Below are 17,253 nucleotides of genomic sequence, written 5' to 3'. Positions count from 1 at the left end.
GTGCACACACAGAGTAAACTCTGTGTTCTTCGCTAACCTATCGACATTGTCTCACTTCATCTCTTGTGTCTTCTTCGCTCACACACGCTGCTGGCCTGTCTGCTCCCTCAAATGGAGACGAGAGACATCAATAACGTTTCATGTTTTATTCATCCAAACACGCACATCTGCTTCTGACTAATCTCAGGTCAAAGCTCAGTAATCTCTCTCTCTCTCTCTCTCTCTCTCTCTCTCTCTCGCTCTCTCTCTCGGTTACGCTTTACACTTGACTGATAGGTCAGTTCAATAAATTCGTCAAATGAAACACGGGGACGGAACGCTCAGCGTATTTTGACAGCCTTTGCTTGATCTTGTCGGCTTTATAGCGGTTGCAGACAAGAACGTCTTAAAGTGCCGGAACGTTCTGTACGACAAACGAGATGGCGTTAAAGACGAGCAGGGAAAGGGAAAGAAGCGCTCGGTTTTATTACGGAATACACCGAGCAGTCGTAAGATAACATCAGACAGACCACCTGCATAATATCGGGGCGGTCCGCCTCTCCTCGTGCCAGAACGGCTCCGACACCTCGAGGTACGGACTCAACAAGACCTCCGAAGGTGTGCTGTGGGATCTGGCGCTGAGACGTTAGCGGCAGATCCTTTACGTCCTGTAAGTTGCGACGGAGGTGGATCCGTGGATCGGACTTGTTTGTCCAGAATGTTGTCCTGGTCAGTGACCTTAGTACCTTAGTAACTCCCTGGTCAGTAACTTAGTACCTACCTGGTCAGTATCTTAGTAACCACCTGATCAGTGTCCTTAGTAACCACCTGATCAGTGTCCTTAGTTACTCCCTGGTCAGTGACTTAGTACCTACCTGATCAGTAACTTAGTAACTCCCTGGTCAGTACCTTAGTAACTACCTGGTCAGTGACCTTAGTAACTACCTGGTCAGTGACCTTAGTAACTCCCTGGTTAGTGACCTTAGTAACTACCTGGTCAGTGACCTTAGTAACTCCCTGGTCAGTAACTTAGTAACTCCCTGGTCAGTACCTTAGTAACCAATTGGTCAGTAACTTAGTAACTCCCTGGTCAGTAACTTAGTACCTACCTGGTCAGTAACTTAGTAACTCCCTGGTCAGTGACCTTAGTAACTCCCTGGTCAGTGACCTTAGTAACTACCTGGTTAGTGACCTTAGTAACTACCTGGTCAGTACCTTAGTAACTACCTGGTCAGTACCTTAGTAACTACCTGGTTAGTGACCTTAGTAACTACCTGGTCAGTACCTTAGCAACTACCTAAGTAACTTAGTACCTCCCTGTTCAGTACCTTAGTAACTACCTGGTTAGTGACCTTAGGAACTACCTGGTCAGTACCTTAGCAACTACCTAAGTAACTTAGTACCTCCCTGTTCAGTACCTTAGTAACTACCTGGTTAGTGACCTTAGTAACTACCTGGTCAGTACCTTAGCAACTACCTAAGTAACTTAGTACCTCCCTGTTCAGTACCTTAGTAACTACCTGGTTAGTGACCTTAGTAACTACCTGGTCAGTACCTTAGCAACTACCTAAGTAACTTAGTACCTCCCTGTTCAGTACCTTAGTAACTACCTGGTTAGTGACCTTAGGAACTACCTGGTCAGTAACTTAGTAACTACCTGGTCAGTAACTTAGTAACTCCCTGGTCAGTACCTTAGTAACTACCTGGTCAGTGACCTTAGTAACTACCTGGTCAGTACCTTAGCAACTACCTAAGTAACTTAGTACCTCCCTGTTCAGTACCTTAGTAACTACCTGGTCAGTACCTTAGTAACTCCCTGGTCAGTACCTTAGTAACTCCCTGGTCAGTACCTTAGTAACTACCTGGTCAGTACCTTAGTAACTACCTGGTCAGTAACCTTAGTAACTACCTGGTCAGTACCTTAGTAACTACCTGGTCAGTAACTTAGTAACTCCCTGGTCAGTACCTTAGTAACTCCCTGGTCAGTACCTTAGTAACTACCTGGTCAGTAACCTTAGTAACTACCTGGTCAGTGACTTTAGTAACTCCCTGGTCAGTAACTTAGTAACTCCCTGGTCAGTAACTTAGTAACTACCTGGTCAGTGACTTTAGTAACTCCCTGGTCAGTACCTTAGTAACTCCCTGGTCAGTACCTTAGTAACTACCTGGTCAGTAACCTTAGTAACTACCTGGTCAGTGACTTTAGTAACTACCTGGTCAGTAACTTAGTAACTCCCTGGTCAGTAACTTAGTAACTACCTGGTCAGTAACTTAGTAACTCCCTGGTCAGTGACTTTAGTAACTCCCTGGTCAGTGACTTTAGTAACTCCCTGGTCAGTGACTTTAGTAACTCCCTGGACAGTAACTTAGTAACTCCCTGGTCAGTGACTTTAGTAACTCCCTGGTCAGTGACTTTAGTAACTCCCTGGTCAGTGACTTTAGTAACTCCCTGGTCAGTGACTTTAGTAACTCCCTGGACAGTAACTTAGTAACTCCCTGGTCAGTAACTTAGTAACTCCCTGGTCAGTGACTTTAGTACCTCCCTGGTCAGTAACTTAGTAACTCCCTGGTCAGTAACTTAGTAACTCCCTGGTCAGTAACTTAGTAACTCCCTGGTCAGTAACTTAGTAACTCCCTGGTCAGTGACTTTAGTACCTCCCTGGTCAGTAACTTAGTAACTCCCTGGTCAGTAACTTAGTAACTCCCTGGTCAGTAACTTAGTAACTCCCTGGTCAGTGACTTTAGTACCTCCCTGGACAGTAACTTAGTAACTCCCTGGTCAGTAACTTAGTAACTCCCTGGTCAGTGACTTTAGTAACTACCTGGTCAGTGACTTTAGTAACTCCCTGGTCAGTGACCTTAGTAACTCCCTGGTCAGTAACTTAGTAACTCCCTGGTCAGTGACATTAGTACCTTAGTAACCAATTATGGTCTCAAGTGATGTGCTGTATCTGAGGTGAGGAACTGTCAGAGTGAGATTTCAGAGATTTCTTTTGAATGATTTCCAGGTTTTTTGTTGGCATGGTGGTCGGGTTCATTAAAAATAAAAAAATAAATAAATCGCCCTTGTGATGTTTTAATCAAAGATACAGGTTCAGATATTTGGAGCACTGAATAGATACAGATACAGATACAGGAAGTAGCACCGCGTTGCTCCGCTAATCCGTAACCGTACAGAGATTTCTAGAAATTTCATTTGGTCAGCACACACACAAGATTTGTCTGAAAGGATTATGGAAATATTTCAGCCATTATGTAAATGACATTAAAAAAAAATAATAATAATAATTTTTAAGAACGTCTGATGTCCTGTAGTTAATGAAGCAGTGACGTCGCCGGACGGGATATTTGAGATGCTTTTAATCAGAGGCCAGTTTAATGAACGACACCAGCACTTCCCATCATGCCGTTTTTACGGTTCTGCTCTTAATGAGAGTGAGAAAGAATGTACGTTCGAGATTAATAAGCAGCTCCTCAGGGCGATGTGACGGAAAAACAGCTCCGATGGTAAATAAATGACTTCCTAAGTAACTGAAGTCACCCTCCTGTCACGGGACAGGGCAGAACGCTCACCTAATAGAAACGTTCAAGTTCAACAATGGCAGGTTTATCTTAAACTCCTCAAGTAGGAATATATCCGTGTATTTTTCTTTTCGTTCCTTTTTCTTTCTACGCATCCTGCTTGAGTAAAAAAATTCTACTCTTCATTTAAATCCATCAAGCAATGAAATTTCTTTTCCCTCTCGGTGCTGTAAAAAACACAGGATGACAGAATTACGTTCGCATTCATACCCAGGGTCAAAGGTCAGCCTACTCTAGTGAGGCATTAGACCGGAGACCCTTTCAGATTCGACCTGAATTTGTTTCAGTTCTCTTTCTTCCCTTTCTAACTGCACAGTGTCTGATATCCCGATACGATTTCTGGCACGTTCTGTGGAAGCATGACGTGACGAGCAGGTGAGTCATCATGAGGCGTTCGAAAGTGAAGTGAGATTAACGTGTGGAGTCAGGCCTGTGAGAATCCTCTCACTTATTCCTTATTTTCTCTCTCACTTGCGCTCCTTCTACATTGTTGGCTCCTCTCTCTCTGTGTGTGTGTGTGTGTGTGTGTGTGTGTGTGTATGAGAGAGAGAGAGACAGAGATGGCAGAGCTAGCAAGATGTCATGCCTGTCTTAACTCATCACTTTTAATAAGCCCCTAACCTAGTGCAGCCTCTCTGACGAGCAAAAGAGGGTCTGTGAAACTCACACACACACACACACACACACACACACACACACATGATTCCCTTTTACTGTATAGTTTAGTATGTTTACACCCTGGTTGGAAGCTGAATGGTACGGTTCCGCCTCAGTCATTTATTTATTGATCCTTATGCCTCGGAATTTTAATGACTTCAAAGATTACATTTTAAATACATTTGCATATTAATAAGGCTGTATTTTTATTTATTTATTTATTTATTTATTTATTTATTTTACTGCCAGAGACATCGATGGCCCGGATTTACTAAGAACCCAAATAACGAGCTGTAATTAGTGCGCGCGGTGGGTTGTATATAAGATGCGCTGTGCTCGGTTAGTAGTCGTGTGATGCGAACGATTTAAATGAGATCTCCGTGCGCGTGCTGATTGTTCTCCATCGCCACGGCGAGCTCGGTACCCGAAGACCCCAGACCTGACCCGGATGTATACGTGACCGCGCGTCATATTCATCGGCACCGCTGCCATTCCGAGTTCCCGGTTCCTGATCGGTCGGAAGGCGTCGATTCGATCTCGTGTAACGGCGGCCGTGTATAGTGACGCCCGCGTCCGAATACGCGAGCGCTTCCGTAGCGTAGTACGGGACGGCGCGTGACGGTAATCTGAACGTAAATCGCAGTGTTTCGCAGAGGAAAACGTATCGTCAGGGGACGTTTATTTTATCTCAGTACGTTTTCAGCGTGCTTGTTTTTTTTTGTTTGTTTGTTTCATTAACAGCAACACACCTTTTACAATGTCACCGTGTCACAGGTTCAGTTCACGTCCAACACACCATAAACACGTGACCACTTATTTTGGGGTGTGTGAAATTCTAGCTGACACTACACACTCACACACACACACACACACACACACACACACACACACACACACACACACAAAGAGAGAGGGCAGTACAGATTGTGGATACGTCATTGTCAGATTATTGAGCAGTACTCGGTATAATGTGTCTCTCTGACCCTGAGGCTGATACGCAGCTTGGATTGCATTGGAGTAAAGCAGTGTAATTAGAGATTACATTCGGGATTTCAGCCCCGAATGAGAGTGTGTGTGTGTGTGTGTGTGTGTGTGTGTGTCGCTGCGTTCTTATCATCAGTCACACAGCAACAGGACTGTGTGTCCTGGGTCCCAGAACAGAAGAAAAAAAAAAAAAAAAAAAAAAGTGACTACTCAGGATTAGTCTTTAAAAAACGCAAATCCCTCCCATTTGCTCAGTCTTTTACCGTAGAGCTCGGAGACGTGTGTGTGTGTGCGTGGAATAGAAACTAGAGAAGGGAGGCTAAGAGCATGATAAAGACTAAACGAAAAGGCAAATGAGACCAGAGAGCTCTTGGCAAGCTTTTAGGAGCGATTGATTTTTCCCCTCGCATGTTTCGTTTGCTTACACACAGGTGGAGGTTGTGGAGCTGGGATTCAGTCTGGTAGTTGTGCTTTTTAGTTTTAGTCTAGTATTTTATTGCGACATCGGTTAAAAAAAAACCCCAAAAAACCAAACAAACCGAGAGGAATATGTCGCAGGAGAGTCTGACGTGTCGTGTAGTTTCAGTTCAGTGCTCCAGAAGTACAGTATAACCCACGAGACAGCTGCACTCTCGGAACACACCGGTTCATATTTGTAGCTCGCCTAGAGCACTTAGTGAGCAGAAAGCGTAATACTTTTATACCACGCAGATGTTGAATGCTCAAAGCAGACTGCTGAGAAGGTGTTGATCAGTAGTTTCGATAGCGAGGCAGCACAGGTCTATCTATATCTACTGTAACACGCGATTGTTTCTATAGTAACCGCTAATGCGCAGGGACTTGTGCGGCGGATGCTCGGTATAATCAACGACCGGGGTTCTCGACCTATTGAGAGCTCTGGACTCCTAACAATCCACAAAAATCCCAGGCTATATATTTATCCCTACGATTATTTCTACTAACGTTAACGTGAATGAACATTCATATACCTTGAAGCCTCGGTGATCGCGAGGGGCGATTACCTACGTACGTACTGTACGGTACTGTCAGGGTCCCTGGTTCAATTCTGAGCTCGGATAACACGCCATTCATCTGGGGTTCCTCCGGGTTCTCCGGTTTTCCTCTACCTCCCAGAAACACGCTAGTAGGTGTATCGGGAACAGTATATTGCCCTGTGTGCGTCTGGGGACGATCTGCGATGGTCTGGCATGCTAATCGGCGTCTGTATTCCTTGGATAGGAATCCGGGTCCAGATCCGGCACGACCCGGACCAGAATAAAGACCTTACTGTAGGTGAATGGATGAATAAATGGCCAGCGAGTAGCTATTATACAGTAGGTGCGCTTGCCTTATCCTTTACACTTACACGGTCTAGCCGTTTAAAATCTCCAGTGAACAACCACAGCTTCGTGATCACCTAGCAGTTCCACACACACGCTAGCACATCAGTGTTCCTGCTCTGCCGAGAACACCCAAATCATATCCGATTAGCCCTAGACACCAAAGTGAGTGTAGTAACAGAGAGACAGCAATTACACACCTACTATTACTGTCAGCTGAAGAATTATTGGCACTCTTGGTAAAGATGGGTCAAACACATGTCAGGAAATTTCACTCGGTAAATATGAGGAACGGAACCTTTTTATCGACGCGAATTTGTTCTAAGAGATTTATTTTCGCCCCCGCGTTTGTACAGCCTCCCTTTTGCCAACACGAACAGCACTGAGTCTGCTCCTGTAAAGCTTGATTAGATTGGAGAATACAGAGTAAGCAATCGGAGAGCACTCCTAAATATTGGATCGCTCCAGATCCTCCAGGAGCGTCTCTGGTAGACTTTCCTTTTCAGCTCGCCTCGCGGACTCTCAGAGTGAAACACTTGGACACAGTACTCTGAATAATATGAAGTCTTCCATTGTCCTAAAGACGTTTTCCATAAACGTCTAGGTTGAGATTTGTTTCTAAGATATATATATATATATATATTAGAGTTTTTTTCTTCGTCACTGCATAGTGCAAAGTATATTATTTCATAATGTTAATGGCTTCATTCGTATAAAATAGTAGGAAATCTATTAACAGGTGTGTTCAACGTTCCGATTGGTAGTTTAGATACATGTGTATCTATCTATCTATCTGTCTGTACAGACATTATCCACCCCATAATCACCATCCTCTCCCCCATCTTCTCAGCATATCTTACAATAGAAACGGTTCTGTGCATCATAGACACACTGTCTGCGCGGACGCTTTGCCGTTGATTGTGGAAATGTATTCGATTTTCAATATTTGATATAACGCAAGATCTTGGCTGCTGTGAGATATTTTTTTATATTATATAGTCAATCTGGCAACTCCGTTAACCGTTCTCTCCGCTGCTCCTCCGTCGAGCGTGGGGAAGAACGATTTTTGCCGCGACGAGCCCCTATCAGCGCTTGTTACAGTTCTGCACTTCCCGTTTTTGACCACTAGGGGCAATAATAACTCTATGGAGAGAAATGGGGCAGTGGATAGGGCGACCCCACAAAAAAAAAAAATCCATCAGTGTTTCATGGCTTAAAAAATGCTGAGCGCTGTTTGCCTTTTCTGCCACTTATGCAGTAAGTTTGTTTAATGTGATGCTCGTGCTGTTGACGGACAGCCACGACGAATAAGCTTCTATTATTAGTACCAGCTTTCGAGTTGGAACAAATTCACGGTCTTTGCCGATCCAAACAGACGCTGCTCTTTGACTCAAATTCTCACGACTGTTTAAGTGCATAAGTCACGTCCACAGAGAACTGCAGTTCAAGCCCAGCGATTGAAATCGACCAGTGTGTGGGGGAGACGCATCGACTGGCCTGTTAAGAAGGGCAGTGTGTGTAGGAGAAGCCGAAACAGGAGGGGTTATAAATCCCTTCACTGAATTCAGAATGGGTGGTGGGGGGGGGGCGCAAAAGGGATGGAAGTCTGCCTCTGTCTCTCCATCTGCCTTTTCTGGATGAAAACTGCCTCTGTAAATGTAAACGAGTGCAGCCTTTGTGTTTTAAAGGCTAGACAGAGAGAGAGAGCGTGAGAGAGAGAGTGGGGCTCAAAATAACCTGTCCTTTCCATCGCTCCTCCAAATAAGCAGACCTCTGTGAGGCCCTGGTCAAAAGCTCACTTAATAATTTATTTATTGGTGCATAATGCTAAGGAGTTTGGCTTGAATTATTGAGCAGCGATACCATGAATTATGAAGTCTAATAAAAACTCTCGAAAGGCTTCAGTGTTTCTTTGCGACTATCGGATTCAAATTAAACGTTCTCCCTTTGTCTTTGTAGGTAATGTGGTTGATATCTACCAGAGGGAGTTCTTGGCTCTGAGAGATCGCCTCCACTCGGCAGAGCAGGAGAACCTGAAGCGCTCCAAAGAGCTCAACCTGGTGCTGGACGAGATCAAGCGAGCCATCGCCGAAAAGCAAGCGCTGCGAGACATCAACCGGACCTGGAGCACCCTGTCCGGTGAGAGAGGGGCAATCATAGTGGATGGAATACAGATACAGAATTCATCTGCGCATGACTATTTGTTCACATAGCAGGACAAATGTGTGTGAATGGGAGGGTGAGGGTGAAAGTGAGTGTGAATGGGAGGGTGAATGTGAGGGTGAGGGTGAATGTGAGGGTGAGGGTGAATGGGAAGGTGAGGGTGAATGTGAGGGTGAGGGTGAATGTGAGGGTGAATGTGAGGGTGAGGGTGAATGTGAGGGTGAGGGTGAATGGGAGGGTGAGGGTGAATGGGAGGGTGAGGGTGAATGGGAGAGTGAGGGTGAGTGGGAAGTTAAGTGTGAATGGGAGGGTGAGGGTGAATGGGAGGGTGAATGTGAATGGGAAGGTGAGGGTGAATGTGAGGGTGAGGGTGAATGTGAGGGTGAGGGTGAATGGGAAGGTGAGTGTGAATGTGAGGGTGAATGGGAGGGTGAGGGTGAATGTGAGGGTGAGGGTGAATGTGAGGGTGAGGGTGAATGGGAAGGTGAGTGTGAATGTGAGGGTGAATGGGAGGGTGAGGGTGAATGGGAGAGTGAGGGTGAGGGTGAATGTGAGGGTGAGGGTGAATGGGAAGGTAAGGGTGAGTTCGAATGGGCGGGTGAGGGTGAGTGTGAGGGTGATTGTGCCCTGCGATGGGTTGGCCCCCTGGCCAGGGTGTCCCCAGCCTTGTGCCCGGAGTTTTCCTGGGACAGGCTCCAGTCTCCCCCGTGACCCTGCCTAGGATAAGCGGTACATAAAATGGATGGATGGAGAAAAAAAGTCATGATTTTATGTTAATTAACGAATGGATTTATTTTAATTGTAATTTTTTCAGCTTACTGATGTTCTTTCTTGGCAAAAAAGACATATAGCCTGAAGCCCACAAGAGAGCAAGAAAATGCGAGATATAAAAATTCAAATAGAAGTTTCGAAGAAGCACAGCTTGATTTATTCATCCACCCATCCATCCATCCACCCATCCACCCACCCATCCATCCACCCACCCATCCACCCATCCATCCATCCACCCATCCACCCATCCACCCTCCATCCATTCACCCACCCATCCATCCATCCACCCATCCACCCACCCATCCACCCACCCACCCATCCACCCACCCATCCACCCATCCATCCACCCATCTACCCATCCATCCATCCATCCATCCATTCACCCATCCATCCACCCATCCACCCATTCACCCATCCACCCACCCACCCATCCACCCACCCATCCACCCATCTACCCATCCATCCATCCATCCATCCATTCACCCATCCATCCACCCATCCACCCATCCACCCATTCACCCATCCACCCACCCACCCATCCATCCATCCACCCACCCACCCATCCATCCATTCACCCATCCACCCACCCACCCATCCATCCATCCACCCATCCACCCACCCATCCATCCACCCATCCACCCACCCATCCATCCACCCATCCATCCATCCATCCATTCACCCACCCACCCATCCATCCATCCACCCACCCACCCACCCATCCATCCATCCACCCATCCATCCATCCACCCATTCACCCATCCACCCATCCATCCATCCACCCATCCACCCACCCATCCACCCATCCACCCACCCATCCATCCATCCACCCATCCATCCACCCATCCATCCAACGTAAAAATCGTCTGTCTGAACATAACATAAAGACCACAAGACCACAGTGAGGAACAACCGAGATATTGATATACTACGTGTCTGAGCGGCTCAGAGACCGATCTGCTTTGGATTTCTGTCTGTGGATAGATCTCTAAATGTGTGACTGTGTGTCTGTGACAGATGAAACCAAGCTGAAGCTCTGGAACGTCACCAGCAGTAAGAATGTGTTACAGCTGCCCAGCATCTTCCACCACCTGCCCCATCTGCTGGCCAAGGAGACCAGCCTGCAGCCGGCCGTGCACGTCGGCCAGGGCCGCACCGGAGGTGTGTGTGTGTGTGTGTGTGTGTGTGTGTGTGTGTTTTCTCATCCCTGTCTTAACTTTTATCATGCTTGTTTCAGATACCGTTGTCCCCGCTGTGCTTTTCTGATCCACTTCTGTCTCATCATATCACCCCTCCACACACCCCCACCTCCTCCGAGACTATTTTTAACTATTTTAATATCGCTCTTCCTACCACTCGTTATCCATTAAAAAAGCTGTCGAGCCTTTTTCATCACCCTGATGTCTCTTCACGAGGAGAGGTCCTACTGTTCACAGCTGGCGTTGGCCCAGCTTTGCCTCGAGTCCAGCTCTTTCAGCTTCGCTTGTGTATAAACAGCATGGGGCTGCGGATTGTTGGTCCAATTTCCTATTAAGCCACCGACGTGTCTATATTAAACCACTAACAATAGCTGCGTTTACATGGACAACAATAATCCTCTCTTAATCCGATTAAGACCGTGCTCTAATTAAGAAACTAGCATGTAAACAGCCATTTTTACGTACCTTAATCTAATGAAGGTCATACTCGAAGTAAGCAATAATCTAATTCAGACGGGTGGAGTACTCCTGTTTTAGTCGCATTATGGACGTGTAGTAGTGACATGTAAACACCTTAATCACATTATGAACGTCGTGTGAGAGTTTTCACCGCATTTTGCCACAGGACACGATCACGCACGGCGGTTTTACGTTTTACGAGTCCGGCTGCGTCCCAAATCGCAAACTTTCCTACTATAGGCCTGTAGTGTGTCTCGGCTACTATATAGACGGTAAGTACGCGGTTTGGGACGCAGCCCACCGCTTCAAGCAGTCGTCTGTTAGCACGTACAGGATGACTAATAATTAACCGCACTCGAAGCGTTCGTAAAAAAAATAAATAAAAACTCCCAAAACTGTATACGGTCCCATAACGAAGACGAACTGTACGTCGATACGTGAAATTCTGGAGGGACGTCGGACGGCGTGGCGCGGTGACGTAATGACGCGGGCTGTTAATCTGATTATGATCTATAACATGTAAAACGTGTACATGACAGGAGTATTCTAAAAGCGACTCATGTAAACACCTTAATCAGAATATTATCTTACTCAGATTAAGGTCAATAATTAGATTACTGCCGTCCGTGTAAACGTAGTCGACGTGAGCTATAGGCGTGGTCTGAGCATTAAAAAAAAGAAACGTATTCAGGATATTTGCCCTCATTTGTGTTAGCGGTTTTATTTTTTTGGGGGATTTATTTATTTATTTATTGTAATGAAACGCGGCAGCTCCTGGACACCTCCCCTCTACTGACTTTCACGTACAATCAGTCTCACGTCGAGTTCCTCTCGCTCAGCATTTGTCCTTCCGGAATCTCATTTTCATCACATTTGAAGGATAACGTGCAGCATGCCGTAAACTATTAGTCCAGGACACGTGTTAAAACGTGTGTTCCCTTGCTCGCGTCGACGTCTCTGCGTCTGATCGGTTCCCGTCTGAACGTTCTGTCTGTCTTTCAGTGTCGATAGTGATGGGTGTGCCCAGCGTGAAGAGGGAGGTGCACTCCTATTTGACGGACACGCTGAGCTCTCTGATGTCGGAGCTGAGTCAGGTGGAAAAAGACGACTGCGTGGTCGTGGTCTTCATTGCCGAGGTAGGACTCCGACTCCCGTGATGCGCCGCTCTTTTAGAGTGGTGATGAGGTTTTTTTTTCCACTCACATTCACTTCTAAACAACGATGTCCCCGTGGTGTTCGTGCAGCTCAAGTGTATACTATTTATTTATTGAATTATTTTTAGGCGTGTCCAGATTGAACTGAAAATGATATCATAATGCACCCTGCACGTTCTCACCGTCCTGCGGGGGTTTCCTCCACGTACTCCGGTTTCCTCCTCCGGTCCAAAGACATGCGCTGTAGGCTGATTAGCCTTTCCAAATTGTCCACGGCACGCGATTGTGTCTTTCGATGGGTTTCGTCCGGGGTGTCTCCCGCCTCGTGCCCCAGGGAGTCGCCGGGGGATAGGCCCGACGCTCTCCGCCGCCCTGTATAGGATAACCGGAATGGAAAATGGATGGATAGACGGACAGATGGATCGATTTAACCCGCTTTCGTATCGTCCGTCTCACCGAGGTTCATTTCCCCCAACTAGTAAACATCCCCAGAGTGGTGAACGGTGACCCGTATACGTCCATTTAAAAGTCAGACTTGAGAAATAAACGATAAACTGCCCTGTTCACAACAGACTTTGAGTCTGTAAACACTGGGCATCAAATCGCCGGACTTCCAGATCAGCAGATTCTCTTCTTCAAAAGCCGTGGGTTTGTATTTGTGTGTGTGTGTGTGTGTGTGTGTGTGTGCGCGTGTGTTTGAGTATTAGCGGGTCAATGATCTCTCCTCTCCTTGAAAATAAGGTCGTCGCACTTGCTAACTCAACAAGAGAACTTGTTTCCATGGTGATTCCACCAGGTCTCGATAAACCATCCCATGATATCCAGCTAATGGGCTGCTCACTAGGGCTGCCCTGACCCGTGATAACAAATCCCCTTCTGTGGAGAACTCACCCATTAACTTATTATCTCTGCTTAGACCAATTAACATTCAGACTGGCTGAATTGAGAACACACACGCGCACACACACACACATACACATACATACACATACACACAGCTACTCTGTGTGTGTGGATGTAATTCAGAGTATTACTCAGGAGAAGGACATGTATATGTGAACATGTCCTGTACAGATACAATACGCAGAACAGATTGTGTGTGTCAACTAAGCAAGCATGTGTGTGGGAGGACAATGAGTGTGTGTGTGTGTGTGTGTGTGTCCATGTCCATGTCCTCTTCCACTGATTAATTAATTAAGAAACCTCTCCATACATCACATCGTTACAGCCATAATGAGCTTCTTAGGATGCAGCCGCCCACAAAGCTCCAAGTGCATTCTGGGAAAGCGACACACCCACAGCCATCTGTTTGTTTGTCCTCGTTGTTTTTTTTTTTTGTTTTGGTTTTTTTTTGTGTGCAGTGTCTCGAACCTGAAATAGTTCCATCAGTATGGATCATATTACAAAAAAAAAACACCCCAAATAATTCCAAGTGTATATATATATATAAAATAACGTAGTTCTGTACTCTTAAACCGTGGACTGTTTTAAATCATAATTAAACCTCCGATTATTATCGCTGTCATTATTCAAATTTCATTTGACTTAATTCATTTCAGGGTTCCCCCCGAGCCCGTCGCACGCCGGACCACACGGCGGGACGTCGGTGATATCCGGAAAAGCGTAATAGGGGCGGGTTAACAGTACACGGGTAATCCTTCGGTTTGTAGCTGGACAGCCGCCGTTTTTTAGTATAAATAGTGCGTTCATACTGAGAATCCCAACAAGTGCGCTTTAAATACCCGGATGATGCACTTATTCACCCGAAAAAACGAAAGTATCGAATGTTGGACCCTTGACGGAAGAGGGGAGGGGCTACCAGATGCCTACGCCAGCTCAAATTAACTCAGGATAAAATGAATTCATTAATTAAAATAAGCGTAGCTCATGACCTGTGTGCATGATTTTATTCATTTCTCTCCTCCCACATGATTGGCTGATTGGATAATTACACGCATGAATGAGCAGGTGCACAGGTGTTCCTGATACCGTGTTAACGCACGTTTATCACGTTCAGAGGTGTTTGCGTGTTATATTTTTTGAGTCTTAAAATGGGCTCGTTGTCCAAAACACTTTTAAAAGGGCATAAATGTGATTTCTGGCGTAAATGAGTTCAGGCCGATCCTCGTTTGAGCGCCGACGTGGTGCCGAATGAAGAAACTCCTCCGTGGGAGTCTCTTCAAGCTTGACGTTAAATTACAGCAAGCAGCAGGATCGTTCTGATCTGATTGAACTGGAGGTTTTTATTTTATTCACACGAGCACGCTTAAGAGACGTCGTCATGGGCGAGAACGAGCGATTCCGTTCGAACAGCTCAACAGAGAAGGCGTTCTGTATTCAGACCTGAGCTACGCACATAACCTGGACTTCCGGGTGATGCTTTCAGATGATGTCGTCCTTTTGTAGGGGTTGTCCCCCCCCCCCCCCCCCGTTCCATTTTAAACAAGCATTAACTCACAAGCTGAAAGAAAATTTGACAATGGAAGCAGGACTGATGAAACGAATACCATTTCACCTATTAAATCAGCCATGAGTTCCAATCGGAGCTAGCTTAAAATAGCGGCGCGTTCGCTGTGATGCAGCTGCCAGTAAAACATTTCCTCGTTTCCTCATCTGACTCTGATTACCGATCGCCTTTGAGAAAAGATTTTCTGTTTTAAATCCAAAGTCCCATATGTGTGGGGCAGAATCCAATCCAACCACCTGGAGAGAGACAAGTGCAAAATAGATGATGAAATGAAACACTAGGGTTGGAGTAAGTGCTAATGCTCAGGAGTGGTGCAAATGCTAGCCATGAAGCAGTCAATCAAACTGCGAACAGTATCTGTGGGGTTTGAGCCATCTGGGAAAAGTCTTCTCGAGGTGTAATGATGGCGTATTACACACAAAAAAATGTTTTCCAGGTTCCAGACCGTGCCGAGTTACAGGCTCAGCTCCGCTAGTTAGCAAGATACGAGCTATCGAGCAGGATGACGGTGATGGAGGATGGTGGTGTTAGCATGAAAGTTGGCGTTTTTTTTACCCATCCATCCATCTACCCATCCACCCATCCATCCATCCATCTACCCATCCACCCATCCATCCAACCATCCATCCATCTACCCATCCACCCGTCCATCCATCCATCCACGCATCCATCCACCCGTCCATCCAACCATCCATCCATCTACTCATCCACCCATCCACCCGTCCGTCCGTCCCTCCACCCGTCCATCTACCCATCCACCCATCCAATCATCCATCCACCCATCCATCCATCCACCCATCCATCCATCTACCCATCCACCCATCCATCCATCCATCCACGCATCCATCCAGCCGTCCACCCGTCCATCCAACCATCCATCCATCTACTCATCCACCCATCCACCCGTCCGTCCGTCCCTCCACCCGTCCATCTACCCATCCACCCATCCAATCATCCATCCACCCATCCATCCATCCACCCATCCATCCATCTACCCATCCACCCATCCATCCATCCATCCACGCATCCATCCAGCCGTCCACCCGTCCATCCAACCATCCATCCATCCACCCGTCCGTCCGTCCTTCCACCCGTCCATCCACCCATCCGCCCATCCAATCATCCATCCACCCATCCATCCAACCATCCATCCATCTACCCATCCATCCATCCATCCATCCACCCATACATCCATCTACCCATCCTCCCATCCACTCATCCATCCACCCATCCATCCACCAATCCACCCATCCACCCATCCTCCCATCCACTCATCCATCCATCCATCCATCCATCCACCCATCCACCCACCGATCCATCCATCCATCCACCCATCCATCCATCCACCCATCCATCCATCCACCCATCCATCCATCCATCCACCCATCCATCCATCCACCCATCCATCCATCCATCCATCCATCCATCCACCGATCCACCCATCCATCCATCCATCCACCGATCCACCCATCCACCCATCCATCCATCCATCCATCCACCCACCCACTCATCCATCCATCCATCCATCCACCCACCCACCCATCCATCCATCCATCCATCCATCCACCGATCCATCCACCCATCCACCCATCCATCCATCCATCCACTCATCCATCCACTCATCCATCCACCCATCCATCCATCCATCCATCCATCCATCCAACCATCTACCCATCCACCCATCCTCTCATCCACTCATCCATCCACCCATCCACCCATCCATCCATCCATCCTCCCATCCACTCATCCATCCATTCACCCATCCACCCACCCACTCATCCATCCACCCATCCATCCATCCACCCATCTACCCATCCGTCCATCCACCCATCCTCCCATCCACTCATCCATCCACTCATCCATCCATCCACCCATCCATTCATTCAACCTACTGAAACCCCTCCTGTCTGAACATACTGTAAAGTCCGCTGCATCGGACGCCGTTGCATTAATTATAAATATTGATAAGCGAGTCGTTCGGCGTGACTTTTTCTTTGAACATACTAAAAAATAAACTCTTTAACAAAACCTACACGCCGCAGCTTGTTTGTGTGAGTAATAATGAAGCCGGTCAGTGTCATAAAGGTCTGTTGCCAGTCCTAGCAGATTTGAAAAGTGCACCGTAGTATAAAGTTAATATTACATGCTGCCCGGCCCTCGCTAGTGGCAACAGACTGCCAAGTAAAGCACATAACCATGAGTAAGAAGGCCATATTAAGCAGTAAAAAAAGATAAAATAGTGGCTCGAGGCAGACGAGTGCACCAGTAATGTCTTAGACTTACGGCTTTTTATGGACATTTGCTCAGGAATGATACGGCTCCTCCCAGAGGTATGTTCTGTTCTCTACGGACGGCTCGCATCAGCTTGTTAAAATAGAATGAATTTATTTACAGCGAGTGCGAATAAGTTCACGTTAATTAACACTCTGGGTGGAGTTAATGGATAAATGAAGTCCTGTGATCTATCAGGACTTGCTGTGTGTGTGTGTGTGTGTGTGTGT

At 46.7% G+C, this 17,253-nt stretch overlaps 1 protein-coding gene across 2 annotated transcripts in view; it reads left to right on the top strand.

Annotated features, from left to right (window-relative positions):
* mgat4b (alpha-1,3-mannosyl-glycoprotein 4-beta-N-acetylglucosaminyltransferase B) overlaps positions 1 to 17,253 on the top strand; it is a 100,190-nt gene that overhangs the window by 53,667 nt on the left and 29,270 nt on the right. For both annotated transcript variants that reach the window (XM_017473616.3, XM_017473614.3), the window contains exons 2-4: positions 8,502 to 8,681; positions 10,491 to 10,634; positions 12,134 to 12,267. In XM_017473616.3, coding sequence (XP_017329105.1) covers positions 8,502 to 8,681; positions 10,491 to 10,634; positions 12,134 to 12,267 — 458 coding nt within the window. The remainder of the gene's footprint in view (positions 1 to 8,501; positions 8,682 to 10,490; positions 10,635 to 12,133; positions 12,268 to 17,253) is intronic.

The sequence above is a fragment of the Ictalurus punctatus genome, chromosome 8, assembly GCF_001660625.3.
Source record: "Ictalurus punctatus breed USDA103 chromosome 8, Coco_2.0, whole genome shotgun sequence".
In the NCBI taxonomy this organism is placed as follows: Eukaryota; Metazoa; Chordata; class Actinopteri; order Siluriformes; family Ictaluridae; genus Ictalurus; species Ictalurus punctatus.
This window is presented reverse-complemented; position numbering and strand designations above follow the sequence as displayed.